This window comes from Amblyomma mixtum, chromosome 2 (assembly GCF_055824585.1).
Source record: "Amblyomma mixtum isolate Tamu chromosome 2, ASM5582458v1, whole genome shotgun sequence".
Classification (NCBI taxonomy): Eukaryota; Metazoa; Arthropoda; class Arachnida; order Ixodida; family Ixodidae; genus Amblyomma; species Amblyomma mixtum.
Window position 1 is genome coordinate 199823557 of NC_143013.1, and position 27516 is coordinate 199851072.

Below are 27516 nucleotides of genomic sequence, written 5' to 3' on the forward strand. Positions count from 1 at the left end.
CGCTTTAGTGTCTATATTCAAGACAGGAGTTATAGTGAGACCTTTATGTACTTCACACATCGTATGGAATGCTAGCCCCTGATCACACACGTCCGCAAGCACACACATGACTACAGCACTTACGCACTGCCCTGAGGTTGTGCATATGTTTCCCTGCACAGCACTCAAGAGATCCATCCTTTTGTTCGACAGCTTAAGCTGTCACTATATAGCGGTTGTCTGCTGTGGGGAAGTAGAGCTGTCATTTCAGGAGAAGTGAGGGAACATGTTTAGAGTTTTCTGAAAGTTTTCCTTCAGGCCACCCCTTGACAGGCAGATTCAATACTCGAGCAATGACAGGGCCTATTCAAGTACAGCGTGCAATATTCACACACCACCACAGCACTCACGCACTGCCACCTGGTTGTGCACATGGTTGCCTACGTAAGATCCACTTTTTTCTTATGTTCATCCCATGCATCAGTGATGAAGTTCATTGTGCTTTCGCGCGCGTCACTGCGCACGTTCAATGAAGAAGAGGACACCGTGTACTAGCATAGCTAGTCCGCATTGCTCATTCCTCGACTGGCGCATCGCTGTTTGCAGCAGTTTTACTTTATTTCCCTGAACATCCCTGGGTTTTTTTTCTCGTCTTTCAACAGTGCGACGCAGTGATGAGAGGTGCTACCGGCAAGGACGAAGGTAAGGAGTGTTTAGCAAACGTCAACGTAGAGCCTGATTCTTATCGACGCTACTATGCTCGATTTCAATACCGCTAACTGCGTAAGACATGCTTGCAGGTGTTTCCACACAGCTCTGGATGACCGCACTTAACCGCCCCTATTCAAATTTCAAGCAAAGCCGTTAAACTTGCACGCGCTGTATTTTGCCACTCGGTGTCAAGCTGTTATGGTCACCGAGCAGTACCGTTGTACCGATGGGCACAATACTTAAATCTCTGTTCAAATGCTTAGCCATGGAGAATCTTATTGACGCCAGTAAACATCTGGAATCATTAAGTGCCTGATTCAGGTAAGTTCGTGGCTCGAGGCTCTTTTTACACAGGAATTCCGCCAGAGAGAGCTTAGGTGCGCAGGTGTTCACAAACGGAGTCGCGGGGAAAAGGTCACTCAGTGGCTCTACTTCCCGCTCACTGTTTGCGCGCCGTTATCCCTTCTGCCACCTTATGTGCTGCCCTGGTTGCATACACACTCGAACGACCAGCAGCGGCCGAGTCTCCGCGTCGACAATCTTCCATCTACTCGCTGCGGTCGATCAGCCTGCCGGCCGAGGATATCCAGGAGTGCCGCAGCTTATCGCACCTCGGGATCCTGATGCCGCTCTACCTGACGCCAGTGCTCTTTCTGGGCACCAAGGTGCGCCGTGCTGCGTCGAATTTCATTGACGCTTCTTAGACTTTTTTTGCGCGACTCTTTTCTCGTGAAACGCCATAAATGTCCGTGCTTCGGCTCCTCTCGGAGTTTAATCAGTTAAGCGAAGGGAATTGTCTTACCGTCCAGAAAGCTTTTGAATCAAGTAAACTTACAGTATTCCCCAGTTAGTCCCAACAGCACAGATAGAATGCGCGAATATCAGGCACCAACCGGAGACATGAGCTGTTTTGGTGTGACATCAAGAGCTGGCACTAAGCAGTGTCGCACAGCACGTGAGGCAGCCCGCCACTTGTCATCTCCTATGCTGCCCTTGCACATCTCGCAGTATGGCGGCAGCCTGTACTGCCTACTGCTGCCGCTGCTGCTGTGGGCCTTCAACTCGCTGCCCAAGCCCGGTGCCGCCCTGGTGCACCTGGTCACCATGCCACTCTTGGGACTGATGGCGCCAGAGCAGATTGCCCGCCAGTACCTCTGCGTGCGTACTCGTCCAAATTTTTAATGCGGAACATTACTAGTACCATTACGAGAAAAACCGGAGGCATGTGTGTGTGTGTACTCGCCGGTGGTACAGAAAATCTCAGTGATGGCAAAAAAGTAGGGTGACGTCATCACGTCGCCGTAGGCCCCACACAGCAAGCCGAGCACCACCGTTTCGAGCAGTTGTACACATGCTTGTCTATATGTACCTCCACTGGCCGACCTCATATGTGGCGCCAGTTTTCCCGACTTTAATTGTACAAAACACTAACGCCACCGTTTGTTACACAGCGTTTCATGTGGCGTCATATGATTTGTCGTTCCATATAGCTTACATGCGCTAGTCAAGTTGTAGGCTGGCTTGCGCCAGCAATTGCAACCGTCTACATATTAACTTGTATGCCTTGCCAGATTACCTTTTCTCTCAAGGTGCCGGTGATATGTCCACCGAGATGTAAGACAATTACTGCGCCATTTAGTCTCCTCAAAAACCAGTTTTCCTGTCAAAACTGTGATGCAAACCTTCGTCGTACAGCATTCCGGGTGGTGCCATACGTGCGTGTGTGTGTGTGGGTGGTGTCGTAGGTCGCGCCACAGGAAACCCCCGCAGACAGTGGTGCGTGTTTACGTATTTCCACAAATACACTAACGCCGAAGAAGCACGAGAGCACTTGTACTGGTTTCGCATTCCCACACGCAAGCAGTCATTAAGTGTGTCTGCCAAATTTTTTCACCCATGATTGCTGGCGAGTGGGCCTCCAGCCGCATCAAAAACAATTCAGAATAGACATGAACGAAGCATGAATGACGCAATCGCCTTGTTTGAAGTCGGAAGCTTCTCTTCATGCGGTGATGTAAATATGTGGGGCTTTTTTTTTTCAAGTTACTGCCACCTGCACCGCGGCAGCTCGTAACCGGAAGCTCCCGTATCTGCATACTCGCTAGTGAGAACGCAATCAAAATTAGTAGACCAGCGGACGTCTTGCGAATACGACATGTAAGATTGCATGACTTCAATGGGTCCGGTCCCAGTGGCTTTTGAGCGTCCCAGTAACTAGACCACCCTCCTGGCTCGAGGGCACTCTTGGTGCAGTGTGGTATCGGCTTATGCTTAACGCTACGCGAGCCTGTCTTTGACGCCTAACTTCAGGGGAGCGCTTCGGTTTATATATGCACTGAAATGCATATCGTCAAGGGTGTGATGTTTTCATTAGCCCATATGGACGCACCCCAAAAGTAGGCAAGAAATATATAAGCTGCCTTGCCGAAGTTGGTGGCCCTTGGCCAAGAGAAACCAGTCCAAAAGCAAGGTTTGGAAAAAGAGAAGAGATAGGATGTTAATTATCCTTGTTCAAGAAAAAGAAAGCGTTCGCGCAAAGGAAAATCCGGAATGTGTCCTCATTCTAAACTGCAAGTAAGCATCATATCTGATACACGGGGCTTACGTTACAGCCAAAGCCAGGAACATATAGCTTGTGGTACCCTACGTGTGTAGCTATGGCTGGACACGTAGGGTGCCACCTGTCTACGGCACATCGCGGAAGTCATAAAAGCGCGCTACGGCGCTGCACCGTCATTATCTAAACGAATGCGTCTGCACGAGCGCACCATAACGTGAATGACCAGTGAACTAGGCGATCGCCCTTCTGCCATTCGAAAGTAGACATCTGAACGGCACTGTTAAGAGAAAACTTGTTGAACAGACTAATTTTCTTTCCTGTCACCCGCTATATTCTCCCTTTCAGCGGTCTTGGCTGTTCGCACAAAGACAATGCATGTATCAGCGTTCAGCTCCGTCCCAGCATGATTTCCTCTTGCTCTGTCTCAGAAATTCCCAAAGATAATTTGTCACAGGCTCCGGTACTTTTCAAGTTCTCGAGCACCCGCTGTGTTGGACGAGTGGCTTTCATATTTTCCTGCTCAACCTAAGGCGGCGCGATGGAATTCCGGATGCGGGGGATAATTCAGTGAGGGCTAAATGCAGATGTGACAGCAAGCTGTGTAATGTCAGTGCAATTTAAAGAACGCCAGGTGGTCAAAACTAATCTGCAGCCGTCCTGTACAGTTCTTATACTCCACATGCAGGTTCAAGAAATTTTTGTGCAAATAGGGTGTTTGATGTAAGATTTTGCACAATCTTTAAAAATAGGCTTCTTAAGTTAAAAGAGCGCTTTTTTTGGCATAGCAATGTCAGCGGTGTAGCGCATCAGAGTAGAGTTAAGGCGTCCAACTAGCTGGCCAGTTAACATATACTGGACAGTTAATTTTTAACTTTTAATTTTAAGGTCTTTAACTAATGGTGGCCGCGTACCATCCATCTCATCCACAGTAACATCCATATCAGTTTTTAGTTCTTCGAAAATGTGGTTGCCCTCGCCGCCGTGGCCCAAAAACTTGGCTATTTCGTCGAGTTACGTTCACTGTAGAGGTTGAGGTTGCTTGGCTACAAAGTCCTCGAAAGTGCATGTATTTTGGCGCGATGTAGCCAGAATTTGTGGGGACACAGTAATCGCGATTTAGAAATTCGAAAAACTGATGGCCATATTTGGTTGCACCTTTCTTTGAAAATTAAGATCGCTGATTGGCATTGCTTCCCTCAAGGCGCTGCACTGGGAAAGTCATCGTCATCATCATCAGCAGCAGCAGCAGCAGCAGCCTGTGTCCGCTGAAGGACAAACCCGTACGCGTATTCGCCAACTGCAGCCTGTACAGCCACAAGGCTTGAAACCACGGTGAATTGATCACGGTGACTGAAGATTGTCACAACGGCTTCCCTAAAAGGGATAATAAATCCTCTTAAACGGCGTTATATGCCACTAAGCATCACGATTTGCGACCTAAAAGGGAACAAATGGAAGAAATGAAATTAAAAAAAAACAATAAAATTACAGTACAGAGAGCGGAGTCGAACGGCCGACCTTCCATACGCAACACGTGCCTCTAATCCACTGCGCCATAGCGGCGATGTCAAGCCGTCGTTCTGAATGAATATTTATAACCAGCCTTAATGTGGCTGCTACCTGCCGGTGGGCGGCGCTGTCATCGCTGGCTGTACCGGCTGCATTTGGCGAACACGCCACCCGTACCGCTGCAACAACACTGCCCTGTGCCAACTGCGGCCCCCTTATGCTCACAAACTTCCTACGTCATCTGCCCACTTCATTCTCTACCTCGCCTTACTGCGATTGCCTTCTCTTGCTCTTCGTTCCATTGCGCTAAGGATTCATCGGTTATCTTGCCTTCTCATTACATGCCCTGCCAAGGACCATTTTGTATTATCGATTTCGGCTAGGATATCATCAAGTTATGTTGTCTGACCTGTTCAGCTCTCTTACTCTCTCTTAACGTCAAATCCATCATTTTCTTTTTCATATATTGCTGGCCTGTCGTCAACTCAACTTCAAGCTTATTCATTATTCTCCTAATTTCCACGCCCATAGTTGAGTACTCCCAGTGTACTACAATCCCATACTTCCTTCTTGAGGGGCACTGGTAAGGCGATATTTATGGTCTGAGAGAGCCTTCCAAACACAACCCACCCCAATGAAGCTCGTCTAGTAATTTTTCACTCTCAGGGTCAAGGTCAGTAATTACAACCTGCGCCAAGTATACGTACCCCCTGATACCACCCAATTATTCCGTGTCTGCGCATAGACTTTTGCGCTTTTCTGAAGCTACGCGATTTACGAGCATTTTTTTGTTCTGTCAACACTGCGATTTAGCACCGGAACACTTCCCCTTTGAAAAGGGCATATTTTTTGAGCAAGCAACTTCCCCAGAAAAAGAGAAGCATTGAAAGCTGACGCATCACCTGCACCGGCGCCTGATCAAACACTGTGTGGAATGCTTCGGATACCGCGCTGCTTTTTCAAACCCAGCACGGTACGCGTCGTCTGCAACGGCGAAAACAGCGCGCGTAGGCCTGTGCCACCTCCTGCTTGTACCTCTTAATAAGCCTAATTCCATTAACTGCCACCCTCTGGTTTATACTTTTGAATTCCTCTATACTGTTGAATTCCTCCATGTTCCTCGTCTGTCCGCTAATCCGCGGTAGCATAGTACTTCCCCGTCATTTAGCAGTATATACGGCTCATCTGCTCCTAACCTAAGTCCCCTGCAATTCCCTTCAAATTCCCTCCAGTTCCTCAAACAACACTGCTACACTAGCTTTACTAGATAAGCTTCTAGCGTTAAACGTTGCCAGGTTCACTTTATACTTGCGGCCTGTCCAGAGCCAGAGATTCTTAACACGCTCTGCTGCATCACAGGCCTGACCGTCGCCTTGGTCACTTGCTCCGCAGCCGCAGGGGCATAGGGCCGAGGGTTAATTCGTGCATTCATATAGTATTTTGTAGACAAAGACTACACCTGGGTGGCCAAATCCTTTTATTCTGGGGGAATGTGCTTCGTTTCTGGTCGCTGAGGTCAGGCCACACCTAAAGCCTGGTTATGCAGTTCCATCGACGCGCGGATTTTTTTCCATCCTCTGGAGAACTGCGCGGCACCGGTATTGGAACGCCGTTCCTCCTTCACGCGAGGCGGATGCTCTACCTCTACGCCATCCCTGCGCAACCGACACGTTAATAAACACTACGGGGCCACCGGCCAGAAAGGAGATCGGCCTGTACCTTTTCAAGTTCTTGGCGTCGCCTCTCTTATAGATTGATGTATTAGCCTTCTTCGAAGAATCCGGTTCTCTCGAGGCCGTGAGGCATTGCATATACAATTGGCAAGGTTCTTTAGCACAACCTCCATCCGCCCTTCAAAACATAGGCAATTGCTTAAACTTCACCCCCTGTTTTTCCTTTTAGCGCTGGTTGTAAGATTTGCTTTAGAAAAGTGTGCCACTTAAACATTTGGTTGTGTTTTAAGATAGTTCGACCTAGGAGACGTGCGAAAACATCTTTTTAGCCTGCTTGGCTATGGATTTGCTTTGCTTTGTCGTCGGCACGTCTGGCGACTATTTTAATTAGATAGCATTAGAGTATTAAAGGGTGGCGTGTTGGAACATGTGAAGCGACGGTGACGGAGGTTCTTGCACAAGTTATCGACAAATCAGCGGCGAGGGAGGCAGGGTCACAAAGAGCAATTCTCCAGCACGAGCTTCAGCCGGCCGCCTCAAACCTTCGTCCTCGTTGGTGTCGGCACATGAACACCTCCTTCACTCGAGTAGCTTTAGTTGATGATGATGGCGATGTGCAGTTGCTCATATCACACCTCCATTCTTTCTCGGAACATTGCAGCTTTACAATTCTTCCATTCTTGAGCATGACCCTCGGATGTCCCTCGCCGACTACAGTTCTGATGACTTCCAGAGGCGGCCTGTGCATTTGGGGCAACACGAAGGTTTCTGATTGTCATGGAAATGTGTCGTATCGTAAAAGACACGGGTTGCGTGTACTTCATCTGTCACGTATAATGGTAGTGGTGAATTTTATTGCCATAAAGGTGCCTTTGGCAAAAGAGTATAGCACAAGGTATTTTCGCTACACAAGGCCAACTCCCAAGCATTTCGCCAGTCGAAAGCTGAGCACTCTATAATTACTTCCTAATGGTGTGGAAGTTATGAGCGCGAGGAAACGCCTTGCACAAGCGTGCTTTTGTCACGTGTTTGAAAGTCAACCTGACAAGTATTGAAGCCGTTACCTCACGTCTGTAGCTTCCATTCCACTTCGAACTCACTGTTAACGGGAATATACAGTTACGTGATGGACAGCCGAAGAATGAGACGCGAAGAACGATTATCTTTAATGCCCGCTGACCTAGCGGAAGCGCTCCGTCCGACGCCAGTGCAAGCTTTGTCTCCTTAGTCACAATATGTATAAGGGCCCTTCGTTACCAGTTGGTGATTGTTTCTATACGCTCGGTTCTAGAAAATGCTGTTTGACGTCACTCGTCCCCCAAGGTCGCATAATGAACATAGATTAGAATTCAGAGGGGGAAAGCAAACTTTCACTCTCGATAAGAATGGTGATCGGGAACGTAAAACAAAGAAAACAATTCAAGGCTGCATTATGACCTCAAGGTGTTCAGCCTAGATGTAAGAAGTATTTTGGCTCCTTTAAATGTTCCTAGGGAACTGAAGCAGAACCCTCACTGAGGTGTGCTAACACTGGTTCACCCATTCCGGCAGGTCGACGTTCTCAACGTGGTTCTTGTGCTGTTCCTGGTTGTGGTGACTGACCGCTGGAGCGAGGTGGTGCTCTCTATGGCATACAGTGTCTGCGCCCGCTTCGGGCTGCGACGCAAGCGACTCTTCTTCGGAGCGTGTCTATTTTCTTTCGCTGGCGCCTCGCTGCTCTCCGGCTCGGTGGTGTCCGTGACACTGCTCTACTACCTGGACCGCGTCATGTCCACCATCTTCAAGGAGAACATGGACCGGCCACCCGACGGCACCGCGCGCCCTTCGCAGCAGGGATCGCTGCAGGAGACCAGCTCGTTGCACTCGCTGACGGCGCCTGCGGCCGACGCGGCGCTCTTTGACCGGCTGGCTCAAATAGTAATGACCATGAAGAAGCCCGAAGGGAAAGCAGGCCACCACAAGAAGGCCCGCACAGAAGACAAGAGTGCGGAGAAGAATAGACCTGACGGTGCGGCAACCGCGGCGGCACCTGGAACACTCACTGCCGGACGGGTTAGTGAGGATTGAAGCTATGATAAGGCACTGATGATAGAGTAAATGAGTAAATGTTAGACTCAATGATTTATTGAAAATCGAGTTAGTAGGTGAGTGAGGGGATGGCAGATTAAGAGAGTGAGTAGGTGAGCGAGGAAACAAACAAGCGCATTACGGGTCCATGTTACTGTAATCTCTGTTTGAAAGAAAACTCTTAAATGAAAATTGTGTTTCCCTGTATCGATTCGTTGTCAAATTCGAGAAAAAAACGAAGCTTTTACCAAAAATCGAAACTTTTATAGCTAGCAAGAACCTAAATATGAAACTGAAGTATGGCCATCACCAGGCCATTTTGCAAATAAACTGCAGGCCTCGACACCGCTTCAAAAGGGGTGCTCACGAAGTCCTTTTCGCTGAAGATGTCACGAGTTTGAGCCGTTGGTGCGGGAGGGGGGGGGGGAGTTTTAAAATGCAATTATCTCAGCAGTAAATGCGGCCGCTCATGCCAGGCAAATATGAGCACACCCAGTATGAACCATGCAGCCGATTTTTGCTGACAAACATTGCATGCAGTGATCATCAGGGCTCCGTGGCTCCCTTCAAGTACAAATACAAGCTCAATTTGCAAATCTTTTGACAATTTCACATTGCCAAGCTAGGTCAAGACCTGGCAGACTCCAGCCGATAGCGCTGAGATTGAGAGGTAGCAAAGTACGCCGTTCAATTTATGTCTTCAGTAACGTGCATACGAACCTTTTAAGCTTAACACGTTTCTTGAGAGAGATCACAATGATCTTTTGTAATTGTACCCCACCTATTTTCACCTTAGCATTGCGATGTACTGCATGAACACCAGGCCATCCGCTCGCGTTAAAGCACATCCCTGATAAGTATGGCTCCTTCCAGCCAAACACGCTTGACGAAAGCATGGCGGAACAAGGCGGGACCGCTTTCCGTGCACCCGGCACACTTCCGTCTGCCAGAGCTTCCCCTGGGTTGCCTCGAGACAGAGGCCTGATACGGGTCGACCTTGGGGACGAAAAAGGTAGTGTCGTCATTTTTTTAATGCGAAAGCATTATACGTATGTCCCAAACACGCAATTCACCGCAGTCTATGCAGCGCACATGTACAGCCATGAATGATGGAAAGTAACGTACTATGGCCTATCAAAGTCATGGCTTATGACTCATAGTCAATCTGCAGCGTATGACAGCACTTTACATGTAACTTGATATCAAGTGTACCGAGTTTGTAGAAAGTATGCATAGTTAAGACGCGTAGTCACAGTCGTGACTCATGCCTGGTAATCATTCTGCGATCTAGCAGTACTTAACACTTGAATTCACATTCTTGCATGTAAATAGTCTTGAGTGTCTCTGCCGAATTTGTTCCCATCGCTTCACCTCCGAACTTGGCTGTAAGGCTTACCACAGGCAGATTTATTTAATTCAATTCAAGTTTTACTGAGACAGTGCGGTTTACGGAATATATTTCTCGTCCCCATGGTAATGCCTCATTTAAACTGGCCCGTACAGTGGAAACAGAGGCTAACATGACTAATCAGGATTCCAGTTATGTTTGCTCTTTCGAACGATATGCTTCGTTATTTCCAGCTGTGCGTAGTTTAGACCAGGTCCAACCTAAGCAATCCTGCGAAGGTGGTGACATCGTAACGGGTACAGGAGCTTCATTTTGGTGGAACCTTCCACGTGAAGCGTGTTCGTACAGACTGGAACGCGCAGCAACGCCTTGAATTGTCGCACTGATTATGCGATTTTTCAGTGCGGTTCGAAGAGTGCCAGGGGCTGAGTAAACCGAGGAAGTTAAGTGGGTCGTTCGTGCTTATTATTTTGCGTCTTCAGCACGGACATGTGTCACGGTGAAAATGAAACTGCTAAGAGACTGCTGCGTGCTAAAGAAATGTATGCTTTGAAAGCAAGCAGTCTAAAAGCTCATGCGTGCTGTTTGCGGAGACATCCAGGCCGATTGCTTTTCGGAAGGCGGATTTTACTCCTTCAGCCCACTTCTCTCTTACCGCAAGGACGGCGTATAGGGTAGTGTAATTGCTGCGTACGTCAGCACTGTTATAGCAAAGTGTATTTTGCTGAGTAATAAAATGGTCGGCAGGGTTCGCCAAAAGCGATGGCAGGGATGGATAAGAACCGTCAACCGATCGGGGCTAAAATTGAGATAGCATTTCAATTTAAATTTCAGCGCTTGAACACTGATTTCGTTTTCAACTAGGGAGGCTACACAGACATTCAAGCAACGTATAGGTATTTCAGTTATGTTATAAATTCTTATTATTAAATTCCTATTATTAAGCGTTTTATGCGAATTTATCCTTTTTTGCCCTATGCTGTAGCAAAAAATATCAGACGAACGCAGTTTTACACTGCCACCTTGACCTACAGCTCTCGTAGGAAAATGTCTACATGCTCCGGGATAAAACTGACTGTTAGAAAACAACTCTTCTTGTTTTTTCTTCGCAGGAGCCTTCAATCCAATACGTCCCTTCTCCGAGGTCACGAAGGGGCGCCCGCTGAAACATCACAAGCGGGAAGCGCTCAGAAAGGATCTTTCTTCTGCTTTGCCAACTCCCTCTGAGACCAGAGGTGACAAGCTCGGGACGTCACAGTCAGCGATAGGCAGTAGCGTCGGTAGAAAACAGGCAGAAAAGCGCAGTCGCAACTTCAGCTTTATGTTCTGGCGTGAGCCGAAAGACGGGAGGAACCGAACAACCAAGTCTGCTGAAACCACCAACTCTCCTACTGCGAGAAAGCCGGCCGCTAGGTTCTTTCGTAGTCTGAGCATCATGGCCAGCCGACTCACTCGCAAGCGGACCTCTAAAGCGCAGTTTAACCGAGTGAACGATGATAGTCCAGACGGGTACTGCGACGTCGGCACGTCGTCTGCTCGATCAGAGCGCCGAGGTGTAGATGCCGGCTCTAAGTCAGCGAGCGAAATTCCGGAGGCATCCTCTGCGCCGCCAGGACAAAGCTATTCGATTAGTCCAAATGCAATAACATCTACCAGCTCACAATTCCCTGTCAACACCGCACAGAAAGACTCCACCGAACCAGCTGCGGCGGCTGCCGCGACTAACCTTACTATGCCGGCGATTATTCCTGTCACTGTTATGGCAACCGACATCACTGGTGAACTTGCGCCTGATCCCGGTAAATCTGCTACCGACCCTGTATCTACAGAAAACATCCTTGCCGCTGCCCCAAATGACGGTCCCGCCGTGTGCGATGTGCTGGTACCCTATGAATGCAAGACTCAACACCGGGTCAGTCCAGTTTGTAACTCAGACACTGCCGCAAGTGAAAAAACACTGGTTCAGCAAGCTGACCCACAGGGAGAAATAGTGGTTCGGCCGAAGGCTGACCTTCAAAACCAAAGCGCTAATAAAGTAGGCGAGGGTGCAATTCAAGAACATCCAGAAGAGGGAATAGGCAAGCATTGTTCTGAAGGGAAGGGCAGTGCTGCCGTGTCCTCTAGGCTAAAAGGTGGTGCTGCAGTGGGAAAGGAAAAAGAGGACAGAAAAACACATGCGAGAACACGCCAACAAAATGACGCTCGTCGAGTCAACAAGAAAGAAAGGCGATCAGGGAAAAGAAGCTGCGAGTCATCGAGAAAATCATCTGACCGCAGCTCTACCAGTTCTAAGAGCACAGGATCAGTACGTGAGCACCCAGAAGTACACAAGACCGTTCCTACCTCAAACGAAAATGAGGTACTCCTAGGCAAGTGCTCAGATGCTGTTATACCCGTTATCTGTCAGCCGAACCAAATAGTTGAGGCTTCGGAAGTTGCTCCAAGTGACAAGAAAAACCACTTCACCGGAGTCCGCGGTCCTGACGCTTTTTCTGCAGCAAACGAACCAAAGCCAACTGGCAAAGAAACTCAAGGGCCTTGCTCAGGCTTACCACGTAAAGACCGAATAGGCAAGAATGAAAACCTGTTTGAAAAACGGGGTAGCGATCCTTCGGATAGCCAACCTCATCGCCACTATCCGCGTGCCAGAACCGCCGCGTCCATAGGCGATCCTGCAGAACTACTTGGAGAAAGTGATCGTTGTTCGCAAAAACCTTCGGGCACTGGCTTGTCTGCGAATGAACAGATAAAGAAGAGGATTGAAGTCTTGCCGTATCTACCGCTGGAGAAGAAGGAACAGTCACGCAGAGAAAACAAGCAAGAAGCCTTTGTCGCTGGCACAGAGAAACCAAAGCGCACTGAAGAAAAAGAATCGCGACGCAGCGCACGCGGCGATAAGACACAGCGGAAGTGTCCGACCATGGAACTGGAAGCCAATAAGGAGAAAGAAACAGCTACGTCAGGACATGGGTTCCCGCTAGGCGGACACCGGGACAGCCATGGCAGCCAGGGGTCAAAGTCCAGTTTGAAAAGTTACCGAGGTTCCGACATTCGAACAGTCGATGAACGCGCCAGCAAAACCAAGCAGTCTGCTAAGAGCGACGCCGGTAAAGAAAGGCTCGTGCAGACACTCGCCAGTGAAGGAGCTCCTTCCAAGCCTGCGACTACCGACGGGAAAGGATCGCAGCAGCTAGCAGAAACTGTGAAGGCTTTCCAGTGTGTGAATGGCCTTGACGGTGCGAGGCCAGCTGAAACTGCAGAATCGTGTAAGCCAACGGAGCCAGCCGCTTTCAGTGAGACTCAAGGTAGCCGTCATTCGGCGTCTATGCCGATGGCCGTGCTGTCTGTAAACCAGCCGGTACGGTCTTCAAGCCTCGCAAGTGCCGCGAAGAGCAGCGATCCAGGGGGCACGGATGATGGAGCAGAAGCACTCAGGCGGAAACCCTCCACAGTGTCATTCGACGCGGGGGTCAGGGAAGGAAGTGAACGCAAACCTGTGCCCTTGAATAAAGCTGTAAGTGGACGCAAATTGTAGACTAGTTTTGAGTCACACTTGGGTACCACCTGAGTGCATCTGGTTTCTTTTGCAGCCAGACGCTTTGGCTCACCTAGAGGATATAGCACCCAGACCCACACGCTTCAAGGGATTATCTACAATCCTCAAGGGCTCTGGCTCGTTGTCAACGGCATCACGAGCTCCAAGGGTGTCCTCCGTGGACTTCGGTGTCGCAAAGTGCGCTATCATCAGGTGCGTGCTGAAGCCTTAAAAGAAACTGAATGTTCTTTTCGTCTTCTTGAGCTGGGAACGATGTTTCTGCTTTGTGATAATGTTTCTTTTTGCGAATGCGGATGTGGTAGAAGCAGAACTAGTAAAAGCCGTACATCTATATTAACGTAATTTCCACCCAAAAGCAGTCCCAGGGTTTTTTCTATCGTAAAGTAAAGGCGCCAAAAACAATACGCACACACACACACACACACAGACACACACACACAGACACACACACACACACACGCACGCACGCACGCACACGCACACGCACACGCACACGCACACACACACACACACACACACACACACAAGACAAGAGAACGGGACAGAGCGCTACTCACAACTAGTTCATTTTGCAGATCCCAGATGCATATATACACATAGCCAGCGCCTGCACAAGGAACAAAATTAGGCATCAGTGTGTTAACGAACGTTCAAAAAACTTTTTTCCGCCTGATACAGAGATACAGATGTTTCGCTGACACACGAACTGCCTTTCTTACTGATATAGAACGCTTCAATCAGTTCTCTGGCTTTGATAGTGCTGCTTCTGGAAAGGATCCGCACGGGTGAGAAGCATGGCTCACAAGAGCGTGGAGGGCAGAATCTGATAGGTTTCGGCAAATTTGGGCCCTCTTTATTTTTTTCTACGTTTCGTTCATGTTTCATGTTGGGTTTTTGGCGCCTTTACTTTGCAATGAATTGCCAACTAGACCAGCAAGAAGTTTTCTTTTTTCAATTGAATGGAAACTTACCAGAACGCCAGTATTACAGCAAAATCTCACTGATGCACGTTCACCAAAAGCATTTCGTACTCATCAACGTCTCATGTCTGGATAAAAGTATACGGCATCTTCATTCACGGAAAAAAATTTCTCTGCTCCCTTAGTAGTCCCTTAGCTTGTGTCTTCTGGGTGATAGAACACGCATGTTTCCTTGTGCTGCACTGCTTTTCATTTGTGCTTTGACTGGCCCCACAGGAATAAGTTTTATTGCGCGAATTCACATGCCGCGAAATTTTGGCCGCGACTGTACATGCTATCCGTCACCCTATCGCTCCTCCCAGCCTCTCCTCGCCGCCTCACTGCGCGTAGCACGCCGGACGCCTGTCGCATACGGATAGACAAGCAAGCGTGCTTGATGGAGGCTTACCGTACACTCCTCCTCACCCTCCCCCCCCCCCCCCCCCACTCCCAATCATTGCTTCGCGGTATGGGCTACTTCGGCAATTTTGAGAGATGAACGTTGGACCAGGTAGATGATACGCTTTGTAGAAAATAGCGCGCGAAGACGACCAACAAACGAGGAGGGAGAAGCACTGACTCGCAACTGAAAATTTATTTACGATGGTAGACGCAGTAATGGTAAAACCTTGAAAAACCAAACAGAAAAAGCGAAAAGGCAGCAGTCGTCGTCAAAAGATCGAATCGTCAAACACCGTTGGCAGAAAACAAAAACCGTAGGCGTTTTAGTTCACCATTCACATCTGAATGCAGCGGCTAAGAGTTGGTATTCTCTATCAGCCAATCCCGCTTGACTGCTACACCTTTCTATGTTCGCGCTCATGGGGAAAGTTTCCGTGAGTTACCGGACTAATTGACCTCGGTGCCTGAAAATAATCGTCACAATGCCAAGAAGTTCGCATTTCTAGCTCTCCTTTTTACTACACTTGCGACAATGCTTCAGATTACCAACAGAGTCCTCTTGAGCAATCTGCTGTGTTTCTGGAACCTCTCTTTCTGTTCGCATACTGTACCGTTTCGATCCTCGTACAGCCTTCTGCGGCGTTGACAAGATGGGTAGAGGCTGTGGTGGAGACCAAGAAACTTGATAAGAGAATATCAGAGGTTTGCAGCGGTACAGTACGTGCACTGAATGGCGTTTGGGCTTGAAAGTGTTGCAGGCGGTATAATGTGCGAGTAGCTTTAACGCGACAGCGTTAAGGGCCCCGTGTCGCAGAAAAGCCGGTGTCGTCGTCGGCGGCGGCGGTGTTGGCCGTGAGCGAAAAATACCGGAAGCATTAATAAATAAAACCGAGTAGGAAATTGGTCGAATTGGGGAATAGAACCAGGGCCTCCAAAGTGCGAGACGAGCACGTTAACCACTCCGCCACACCGGCCCAATTTTTTGGAATGAACAAAGGCGTGTCTAGTGAATGCGGTGCTGTCTTAGAATTGTGCTTTAGAGACATGTACTGTGTTGTATAATAGTAATTATGAGCATGGAAATTACAGAAGTCGCAGTTAAGCGAGTAGCAAAGTACGTTTCCGCTACTTTTCCTCGTCTCTTGGCGCGCACGTTGCGCCATCAGACGGCGGCCACTAAAACAACTTCCTCCTCCTCCTTGCAATGTACGCCACTGCCCCAACAGATAGCACGCGACCGCAAGCGCCTCCCGCTCGTCTAGTTCGGGTGCAGTGGTACCGTGCGGGGCGCAGGAGTCACGCGGTGAGCGAACTATGCAGCGCACATCCAAGGCGCGTTCACGACAAAGCTTGCGGCTTGCTGCCCGTTCGTTCGGCGCGGAAGCTATGCTGGCGTTCGTGGCACCGGGTTTGTCGAGAACGATTTGCCGACGAACTCTATCGTGCCATACCCTCAAGGCGGAGCTTGAGTGACCCCTCCAATTTTCTTTGTTCCTCTCCTGGAAAATTAGCCAGAATAAGTCCTTAGCTGCGGAGCTAGCAGGATGATGCTGGAAACGGAAAAGAACAAATGTGTGCCGCATCAAGCAGACTGCCTGTCTCACACGTTACCTGTGGCGTCAGGGTAGTACAGTAGTTGCCGTGTACAACTGCTGCTTTGTAAATGAGAGCTTTGGAAAACGAAGCAGATTGCTAAACCGGAACTGCGTCAATAGTCTAAGGAGGCATTGTCGCACGTGTACCAGCAATGGCAATAAGGAAAAACAGGAGAGGAAGCTCTACCTTACGGATATGACGCGACAGCTTGAATGGGTCAAGGGCCATATATATGCGGAATCGGTCATACTGTACTTGGCATTCATATATCCCTGGGAGTCCTCATGCCACTTCTTGCGCAGGGGTGCTGCTGGTAGGCGATACGCCACTGACTCGGCAGGTGGTTGTTCGAACAGAGTCACCGGTGAACCTTGTAAGATCCAGGGTGCTCTTCCCCAGCAACCTCTCATGACCAGTCATTCATTCAAGTACTACCGGCCGCGATGGACAGATTGTGACGTCAGAAGGCCACCTCTAGAGATATCTCTGTTGAATTTTTCGCTCACTTCGCCGCCGACGCCTGGTTAGCCGGGCACTCTTACGCTATTGCGTTGATATGAAAAATGTGCAACTTTGCTTGCCACACGGACGATTCATGTTATGTACCGAGATCAATCAGTCCGAGAACTAAGGAAGCCTTCCACGTCCGCATGAGCAAGGAAGGTTTCATATGTCAACCTTCGATGGGATTGAATGATGGGGAATGTAACTTTCAGCCTCTTCAGTCTGGTATCAATAATAAACAGCGCCATGGTGTCTCTGATCTTTGTTTGCTGCCACCTGCTGTTCTGGCGATTGAATCTTTTGACTGTAGCTGTCTTTCAGAGGTGTTTTGTTCTTTTTTTACTGTTTCCATATAATAGTTGTGCAGCCTGCCAAATGTTTAGCAGGCGTGCGTGGCGGCAGCGTTTTCCTTGCTCCTGATGCTGATGACGGTACAAACTGGCGAAAATATTAAATCCAAGCACAGGTTCACTAAGCCCGTGCTTAATATTGATCTGTCCGCAGGTTTGCTCCGTCGTAAAGCGCAGGAGCGCAGAAAAAGCGGCCGTCGCACATGCCAGCTAAAGACTTGGCCGACTGTACCTTTGGGAATTAATATGCAGTTGCTGGTTACGATTGTCATGGTGGTTACTCGTCGGTTCGTCTTCTTATTTTCTACCGTACTCCAAACCTCTGAGCAAAAGGCATTTCTTTCCTCTTCATCGCTGCAAATCTCATTACCACACAGACAAACGTCTGGTTATTTTTTTAAATACTTCTTTGCAACGCTTGCAACGAGAATGTTGGTCCTGCTGGTTCTCCATACCGAAAACTAGAGAAAGTACGTGTTTAGAAAGGAACGTATGAAGACCTCTGTCACTCAGCCCTGCGGCAATCTTGCAGCCCGACGCGCAAGACACACGGCAGCTCTGTGCCGGGCCACATGTCGGCGAGCAGCCGTCTCTCTCGGACCTCCACGGGGAGTTTCTCTTCGTTAATCGACGGAGACCCCATGCGACCCCCGATCACCCTACGGCGCACAATGCGCAACCGGAGCTGTGCCTTCGACGAGACGACCACCCGCCCCTCCATGACTGGTGACGTACCACCTTTCCCACTTCATGCGCTCTCCATATTTTCAATAGTTGCATTTTTGAGCCCTGGTGACCATTTATATTGTGTCATGATATGTGCAAGTATGGATTATTGTAGCTTTAGACGTACCGAAGAGAGGAGTGTCCAAATATGCCATTACGAAGCATGTACAAAACGCCGATCGGCGCATAAGGCATTCACTTATTTCTTGAAACTAATCAGTAAGCCTAGAATATCAATAAAATATTTCTGATAATGCATGTTAAAATGAATCATATATTTGCTGACATCTTATCGAATATTTTGCAACTTACCGTTCTTTAATTTTTGTGCTGTTTTTTTCGTGCTGTCCTTTAGTGAGCCAAATAGGAAGCCAGGTTGGTTTGCTGCTCAAGAAAAAGACAAAGAGGTGAGAATAATTTCGTTTGTATCAAAACAAGTGGAAGAATATTAAGCAGTTCTGGCGAGTCTGGTAATTTCTTTTCTGAGAATGTTCTTTTCTGAAAAAGGAAGCCAATTATTCAAGTTAGAAACGACAAATACATGCGGATATTGTTTTTCAGGCATACATAAAATTTCGTACAGTAGAAATGCATTTCAATTTTTAGCTCGAGGTATGAAGGGAAGCTAAATTTTTTTGGAAGCTCCACGTTCCTCTAGAAACAAAATAAAACTAAATGTGGCCGTCATAAAACATGTCTGTACGTATGCTTCGAAATACCAGCTACCAGCTCATTCCTTCAGAAATGTTGCCTTAATTTGCAGACGAATATTAGAAAGCATAGCCATGTGCAAAGTACTACATTCTTTTTAAAAAATCGCTGCTAACACTGAAATCCGCCCGCAATTATATGTTTATTCTCAATGCACGCAACTCTGTACGTAGCACCTGTAAGCATTAGGGATGAAAAATTGTAGCCCCCATTCTCGGCAAAAAAAAATAATAAAAAAAACCAGGCCGGGTGTGGTAAATCGCGCAAGCGGTAGCTGCTTTCTGGATTGCAGGAAATTTCTTGTATATCATGCAGTTCGCAATGGTGGCAGCAGTTCGGAGTTCTATTATGCTTATTGAGAAAATAAAATTATGGGGCCTCTTTATTCTTCTTTAGGAACAACGTTCAGCCCATTTTTGTGGCGTCACTAGCAGTAATACAGAAGTGCGGGCCGGCTTAAGAAGAAGCCCGGAGCAGCCCAACGTCGTCATGACGTAAGCGCTGTCCGCGGTCTTATTGGCTGCAGGGCTCAGCCGGTACAATTAGTCGTTGGAACACTGAAATGACTCTTGGCCGGTTCGTTTCAGGCGGTTTCATTGCGTCGTTGAAAACTGGTGAAACCTCATCGATTACTGCTAGCCGCGCGTTGAATCAAATTGATTTTTAAGCGTACGGTTTGCCTTGCGAATCTAAAATTACTTTCCACTGCGCTAAATTACTCAGAGATGTATTTAAGGTTAGGTACATCCGGTCGGAGAAATAGCTCTTAGGTTTGACTATTGTCCATGAGGTGCAGAGCGCTTTCGTGATCGCAGTTCCCGCGCGGATGTGCACAACGCCTTCCTTTTGGGTCCTTCGCTGATGACGGTGCTGGGAAACATGTGCAGCTTCCACGAAGGGACCAACAAGAGGGCGCTGCTAATCGCCTCCCATGCGTAAGTGTACACTGCAACCTACGTTCTGTCCCAGGTGTCCTGTCAGCAGTCAAAGAGGTCTGCCGATAGGGCGCATGCAAGAATGAGTGGGCGAGGTCTTCCTCTTAAGCCACAGTCGTTGAGGAACTGCTCCAACCCATAGATTCACTCGCACTTTCTCCTGTAACGAGAAATCATTAAAGGCGCTTAAAAGAAGTATAAAGCAAGCTTTCATACTTCTGTTAAGATGGGCTGAAAAACGACATACGAGCGCACCAGGTAGCTAATCAGTTTGCATTTCTGAGGTACCCCGTGACAAGATGGCAGTACGCAGGCAACCGCAGTATACAAGAAATGAATAATACGGATATGTTGTAGAAAGAAATATTGGTTGAAACATTTGCAGTAGCTGAGGTTGCCCTCGATTCTTCTTTTTTCCTTTTTATGTATGCTCACGTGTGTATGTGCTTTCAAACAAATATTTTTTCCTGCTTTTAATTTCATCTAACAAAGTGTAATCGTTACTGCAAATTTGACAGTTTCTAATACGCACCAGCGTGCGACACACAGTTCGTTCGCATCTCTGTGAACATTGAATGATCACTTCTACTTACCACACGGGTAAGGACTGAAGCGGGCGCCTTAGTATGATGGACTGATTTTCACTAGGGGACAGTAACCTGTTGTGTTAAGTGCATAAACACACGGAACGTACAGTGGTTAACCAATTAACTAAATCTCGGCTGTACCAAAAGTGCGAATCAGTAATGCAAACCACCTGCCTTTCTTTGTCGCTTTCACGGCAGCTACGATTGGCTCGCCTTATCGAAGAAATATACAGAAAGCATTCGGTTCCTCGTAATGCCGGAGGAGTCCAATTTCTGAAAAGTGTCGAAAATTGGCTTTGTTGCGAAAAAGCATACAGAAAGCCATTGACGTTCATCGCAGGCCTGAAGGGACGGACCTGTCATTGAGCATATTCACCTGGACGATCGTGACGCTGCCAGGAGCTCTCGTGGCGTTGGTCGCCTGCACCGCTGTCATCTGGCTGCTCTACGTGAGGCCCCAGTAAGCGAGATTTGCGAAGCACGAGTGCTCCCGCAGATAGTGTTTCAACTCTTTTGTGTAGCCAGTGGGGACAGCGGACACGAATGACTTGAGAGCAGCTTACGTCTGACACTTGCATTGTGACTGGTCAGTTCAGCGTCTTGAGAATTTGCTGTTGACGCTCTTGTCGCTGAAGGTCAACCCAGGATGTTCTGCATATTCTCATTGTGCAGTGATCCGGCGCCCTTGTCGAGCGAGAATGTAGCCGTGATGGAAGCAGCTGGAGAAAGGAGTGCAAGCCGAGGGAAGCGAAGGTGGGTGGAACAAAAGTCTACGTATGTCACGTATAGCTGAAACCATTATCGATATTACAATGCTCGGGCTCACCGCACACACGACCACTCTAGAGGCTCCGAAGAATCATTTTCGCAATGACCGCGTAATGCTCGGAAACAAATATGGTTGAACTCCCAGATCGAAGGTGTTCACAATATGCATGTCTTAATTGGGTTACATGAAGTTTTCAAGTGACTCTCTCCTGCTTTTAAAGTCTTGGAGGCAAAGCAAATTTTCCAGTGCACGTAACTAGTCACTGACTAGTTAGTACGTGCACTGGAAAGTTTGCTTTGCCTGCATACTTTTTGAAAGCGCATGTATTTTGGCGTGGTTTAGACAAATTTTGCCGAACGAGAGCGCCGAGGATAATTGCGTTCTCGAACTTCTACACACTGATATGGCCATTGCTAACGACCAGCTACAAATATCTAATTGCAGCTAGGCACCTAACTCTATAAGTTAGAAAGCTAATTATTAAAAATTGGTTAACCAGCGTATTAATGAAGACGATTCACCAGTTTTCTAGTGTCCGCCAACACGTGCAATACTATGCTGAAAAAAAACCATATTGTTACCTCAAAAACCAATTCTTGAGAATTACTTAGTCTTCCCTGGAACACAAGGCATATGTGCTCCTTGTCTGGCACTTCCGCGCCTTAGAACGTGGACATTTTATTCAGTTTCATTCTCAGAACCATGACACATGTGAACACTGTGTGTTCGATAATAAAAGCTGCTCCCTTTCTGTATTTTCTGGAGCTCAAAACGTTTTCGTGCTTGCAGAGGCGTGCAGTGTGCCTGTGCTACGTACCTCGCCATATTCAGTCTGTCGTACGTACCTTCCGTCGTCCATCACCTCGAGCCTCGGTAAGTCATACGCTCTTTTTTTTTCGTTGACATTGTACCAGGGCGACTAAGTACTTGGTGCGTAGGGGTACGCTCAGCGATTCCGCTAGGCAGCCAGTTAACAGCGAATCTCCTTGTAATCTTCTTAAAATTCCAAATGAGATCACCTTGGTAAATAACCTAGGGAACGAATTCCAGAAAATGATTGAGGACCCAGGCAGGGAAAGCAGATCGGTCGGTCTAAAAGGCAATAACGCAGAAAACTAAAGAATTTTTCCAAACTCTCGGAAGAGAAACGCAGTTTGCAATTTGCAAATGAAGTATAAGAATGGCTAAGAAAATGCATCCACTTCGGCAGATAAGGACCGCAGATCTATGCCACGAGAACGAAATCATGAAAATAAAAAGTCAGTCGTGTGAATTGTGCAGGTACTCCCAAATCTCGCAGTGGAGCTTGCCAGCATGCCTTAAGAGGAAAGTAAATAAGTGTTGCGTCTTCACAGTACTCACCTATATGGCGAAAAATGGGAGCATCACTAAAAGGCTTGAATTGGAATTTAAGACCGCACAGTGGGCTATGGAAAAGAGAAATAGAGATGTAACGATAAGAGACAGCACGAGAGCAGAATGGGCTAGGGAACAAATTAGAGTCAATGTAATCGTAGTCGAAATGAAGCAGACTTAATGGGCATGTGCATGTCATGTAGTGCGAAGGCAAAATAAACGACTGACACTTTTTTATTTATTTATTTATTTATTTCACATACTTTCAGGGCCCGAAGGCATTACAGAAAGGAGTGGTACAACAAAAAAAAATACAGTGCATAGTTAAACAAAACAAGTTATATGATGGCAGAAAACACAGTTTTCTTGAAGTTCTCAACATCGGTAATGGCAGCGATGGAGGGAGGAAGGTCGTTCCACCGCGGAGTGCATCCCAAGAAAAGGCAAGCATAGCACGGGCCGGCAGAAACTCAGTGAGTGGATGAGATTATAAAGTTTGCGGTGACGAGAGGGCCGGAACTGTTACAAGACACGGTTAATCGGACATGAGTGGCAGAGGCACGTGGCAGAGTGCAGACTCTGACCCCACGGCCTAGCACGTAAACACCACATGTGCACTTTGTACCAGGCGCGCCGGTGCTACTTCCGTTATGTACTCGGTTTAGGAGGCCGTGGCGTCACGACCTAGCACGTGAACGCCTTATGTCTACTTATTCCTAGGAGGGCCAGCGCTCCTTCCGTCATGTACTCGGTTAGAAATGGCGTGACGTCACGCCCTATCGCGTATAGACCTTTCCATCGGGCAAGGAAGTTGTCGAAACGCCTCCTCTCTGGACTGCCGGAAACCGGTTCCGCCGCCGTTCCCGACGCCGTTTCCACCGTGCTAGTTCTATGGACCCTAGTGCTAGCGCGAGGTGCCCACTGCAGTCCAGAGAACATATGGCAGCGTCCACGTAGCCCTTATTGGAAAGGTCTATACGCCGCGTTTAGGCTCCTCAACGAGTGCAAAGTCGAACACGTGACCAAATTTTGGTTGACCTTGAGGTGACCTTGACGTCCCGGCTTGACCTTGAAGTGATCTTGACCTTGAGTTTTGATCTGTTCAGTTGCTGGACCGTCTGACCATCGATCATTCACCGGTTCTCCAAACTTATAACTGTAGATCTGGCCTCGGCTGAGCCTTGAAGGCCATGGGCAACGCACGGCGATCTCTGCCCAAGACCTCTAGTAGTGAAGCTACCGCTTCAAAAATAGATCAAAAGGGAACACAAGGAACGAAGGATTGTGACGTGAATTTGTTTAACGCGATGTTCGGCAGCGTTACGAAAGAACAACATGACATGTTGCTGAATTCTTTGTTTTTTAGAGCGCAGCTCTTTGGCGTCCGTTCCTGGGTTTCGCGTCGTCGTCGGCGTTGTCGTCGGCCTCGTAACCAGCTCCGCCCCCCTTTCATCCCCCCAGCGCTAGCAGCGACCGACTGATACCGCTGGATGCCGCTGACGCCGCTAGAGAGTCAAGATAACGTGACTGCATAGAACACCGTCGCCGCCATGCAGAAAGAGGAGGAAAGGGTCCCCCCCTCCCTGTTCTTGTGTGGCGGATAGGGTGCTCTTCAGTTGCCGACGCGCCGGTTATTTCACGTAGGCCCCGGCACGTCGACGAATACGTGACCACCTTCCCACGGCTAGACCTGGTTCTTAACGCTGCGGAAGCGAGGGTATCATATTGTTTGTGTCGGCATCGGCGGCGTTGTCCCTGAAACCAACTCCGCAGCTGGGGTTGACTCACTATCGGCGTCAGCGGCATCAGTCAGTCGCTGCTATCTCTTCCCTCCTCCCTTTATCGTGTTGCCCGCTTGCTGCGCGCGCTTCTGCCTCCATCGTTTGCCGCTGGGTGTACACGCCGCCCCCCTCCCCCCTCTTCCTGCGAAAAATAAAAAAAAATTCTGTGATAGCGCATACATGTGTTGCTCGATTTCTTTGCCTCAATCTATCGAAAAGGTGAAACAGCTTATTTGCTGCGCTCAAATTTCGCATTAGGAAGTAACGTAATCGTCGGTAATTGTTTTTTCACAGCGCTGGCTTACGCGCTGATTTATATAAATGTGTATTTCTATAAATATACAAACCAAGTTGTTGTAGTCAGTGATTTGTGCTGCCTTTTTCTTCCTTCGTGTTCTTTTTTTTTCATATTGTGGTTTTAAGTGAAAGTGATGAAGACCCTATGATCGGTAATGGCGATGCTTATGTGCATAAAAATCCACCAGTCCACTGCGGCTTTACTCTAACCTGTTGTCGTACAAAGCCGAGTGCAGAATACCTTCATCCGTGGTCTCAAGCGGACTACTTAAGTCGAGAACCGATCTGCGGCTTCAGTTTGGGCTTGAGATGCAGCACGGCCTGGCATCACGGCGGCTTAACTTAACTTCCCTACATGCTCAGGGGAGCGCTGATTGGTGCGCTGACGTCGATGGTTCTGGTGACGAGCTTGCTGACTTCGTGCCTGCAAGCTGCCTTCGAGTTCATCCGGCGCGTCTGGCAGATGCTGCCCTGGGGTGTCATCCTGCTGCTTGGGTCGACGCACGTCGCCTCAGAGCTCGTACAGGTACGTCGCGTATGCTGCGCCACAGATTTTTACGGCACTCATGATACGGTCACATGCCTACTCTTAATTTCTTGTCTGCGGGGCTCACTGGAACGGATTATTACCAGCACAACTCAGTGTGCTTTTCACCTATTCGAACAAGAAATGCCAATTGAAAACTGTGCAAATCCAAGGTTGTACGGGCTGAAATTTCATGCTGATAACTTTTGTTTGGAAATTTAGTTCTTTTGTCTAAACAGCTTGAAGTAACAAGTATTTATGTTATGCATCTGAGGAGGTATCTGATGTACTCTATAAAACCATGAATGAACGTGATGACGTTCTCATGTTTTTGACTTCTTGCATTTATTTTCTTTTCTGAGACCAGCCTAATCAATCAAGTTCGCTCTTGCATAGGCCTGTGTTCGGAAAAGTGTTTTGCCAACGCAAACATTCATGCTTGTTTGAGGAAGTCTGCTCTGATACCTGCCCCATTTGCTGATGCCATGATCGCGCACTTAGGGCGATGGCATTACAACACCCCATTAACGAAGAGTCCGGTGTTCTCCGCGTGTGAAGACTGGGAGAAGAGGAGGCGAAATAATGAGAGGAAAAGAAAGAGAAGATGGAGGAAGAAGGCACGATGAAAGGGAGAGAGGGCGAGTTGCTGGAAGGCGAAGGGTAGCGAGGGAACCCGCGGCTGCAAATCAGAGTCAAAGGGTAGAGTGTGTAGTGAAGGGTACGGCTCGGCGCACTTTGATTGTTGGATTGGATCAGGCCAGCTGAGAGGGTGTACGACACGTCACATGCTGATTTCTGAACAGTATCACGGCACCCGCCACCTTCACGTTGGGAGAATAATGCTGCCGCCTATTCTGCAGCAGCGTTCTAAATTATTGTATTTTTTTGTAAAAAAATGGCTGAGGCTTAGCTTATGTTAAGCCTAGTCAGATGCGAAGCATATTGTCGCCGAGTTGCATATCGAGCACGCCGCTTGGCTAGACGTTCTTCACGCTCTTCATCAGTCTCTGTAGCATGCCACAACTTTTGCTTCTCATTCCAACGAGCAGCCCTGTCTCCAGGAGGCATCTCTATCCCGTGTACGCCTAGCAGAGGCAGGCGCACCCCCTTGTATACCGCCGCTCATGGAGGTAAAAAAAACTAGGAGAGAGTGCGCTCAGCCTCTGCAAGCCATCCTCCTCTGACGCCGCTGCCGAGGGCCCTTTTGCGCACTGACTCTTGGGAAATAGGCCCTCCACAGTTACCAGAATGCCAACCAGCGGTGCTTTTTAGTGAACGTCCGTGCTCCGATGTAGCGCAGAAGCGCAGCGCCTGTGTTGCAGCTTTGGCGGAATGCGTACCGAGCTCGAGGTTGTCTGAAGGCTCCGCGTCTCAACACTTCTGTTGATTGCACTCTTGAGTTTTTGGGTGCACTGTAGAAAACTGCAGGTAAACTTTTCATCAAAGGGTGCGGCCGCGACCTCGTCACTGTTCAACTGTGGTTCATAAAGAGAATGGAGAGGAATTCCTTTCGTCGTTATATACTCATACGGAGCGTTTATTTCAGCGCATGCTATAAGCGGAGAACTCGAGAGTAGGCGAAGAAACGAGCCTCTAAAAAAGGGCGCAGCGGCTTCCAGAGCGCTCACGGCGGACGGACGTGTTTAACGAGCGCTCCGGCGCGCTGCGCAAGATTCTATTTCTCAGGCGGACTTCGGCCCGCCCATGGGCCCGGCAGAAGTCGGTCCGAATACGCTCGCACACATACGCGGTTCCGACGTGAAATGCAGCAGTGAAGTATTTCTCTCTCTCTCTCGCTGTCGAGAGAGAGTGCCCGCGGCTTTACGTCTGCCCCTGCGCGGGGTCTCCCGGCCACTGCTCACAATCACTTACAAAAAGAAGTAAACTTTATGTATACATAGCCGCGCGCTCGTAGCGTCCTGTCTCGGACTAATCGCGCGCGCGGCACACTGCACTAGCGGCCGGGGTGGGGCTCCCGGCCGCGTATACCGTCCGAGGTAGCACCCACGGAGCGGTCGTGTCACGCGTGCGCTACCTGGCGGAGAGCGAGCGGGAAGTCAAGCCCGCCTGCTCGACGAACGGACAGAGGCTCACTGTCACGGGTGCGCGCACTGCCGCGCGGCCACAGGAGCGCTTCGAGACTGTCCGGGATGATTCCCAGCGCCCTGCAGGCCGCGAGAATCTCGCGACGCGGCACTGCAGAAGCGGCACAGCGAAGGAGCATGTGCTCCAATATCTCCACTGCGCCGCAGTCAGCGCACGTGTCGCTCGGGGACGGTAGCCGCTGCGGCGAGCGAGCAGTTTGCGCTCACCACGGAGCCGTCAGTGAACACAAGCAGATGGTCGCGCAGTTGCTCGTACAGCGAGCGAGCGAAACCGAAACCGAAATCCGGCTAAGAGCTACCGCTGCCTTGTCACATGAGGGCCTATTTCCCATGATTCTTTTCATTATATTTTTTATGACTAGGCTTCAAGATTGTGACGTCATGCTCCCTCCTAGTTTTTCTTCCTCCATGCCGCCGCTCCAGCATCACGTGTTCACTACAGTGCACCTAGCGGCAGAAGCAGGAAACACATTGGTCGCGACGCCTCGCGCGACGGCGCGAGCTGGGGC

General features: G+C 48.8%; 1 protein-coding gene across 1 annotated transcript in view; it reads left to right on the plus strand.

Annotated features, from left to right (window-relative positions):
• The first annotated feature begins 653 nt into the window (after positions 1 to 653).
• LOC149362188 (uncharacterized) overlaps positions 654 to 27516 on the plus strand; it is a 35732-nt gene continuing 8869 nt past the window's right edge. The window contains exons 1-11 of the mRNA XM_089568240.1: positions 654 to 681; positions 1207 to 1355; positions 1699 to 1848; positions 7984 to 8484; positions 13438 to 13595; positions 17747 to 17940; positions 19448 to 19586; positions 20514 to 20633; positions 20846 to 20926; positions 21732 to 21815; positions 24740 to 24902. Of these exons, the coding sequence (XP_089424366.1) occupies positions 654 to 681; positions 1207 to 1355; positions 1699 to 1848; positions 7984 to 8484; positions 13438 to 13595; positions 17747 to 17940; positions 19448 to 19586; positions 20514 to 20633; positions 20846 to 20926; positions 21732 to 21815; positions 24740 to 24902 (1767 nt within the window). The remainder of the gene's footprint in view (positions 682 to 1206; positions 1356 to 1698; positions 1849 to 7983; positions 8485 to 13437; positions 13596 to 17746; positions 17941 to 19447; positions 19587 to 20513; positions 20634 to 20845; positions 20927 to 21731; positions 21816 to 24739; positions 24903 to 27516) is intronic.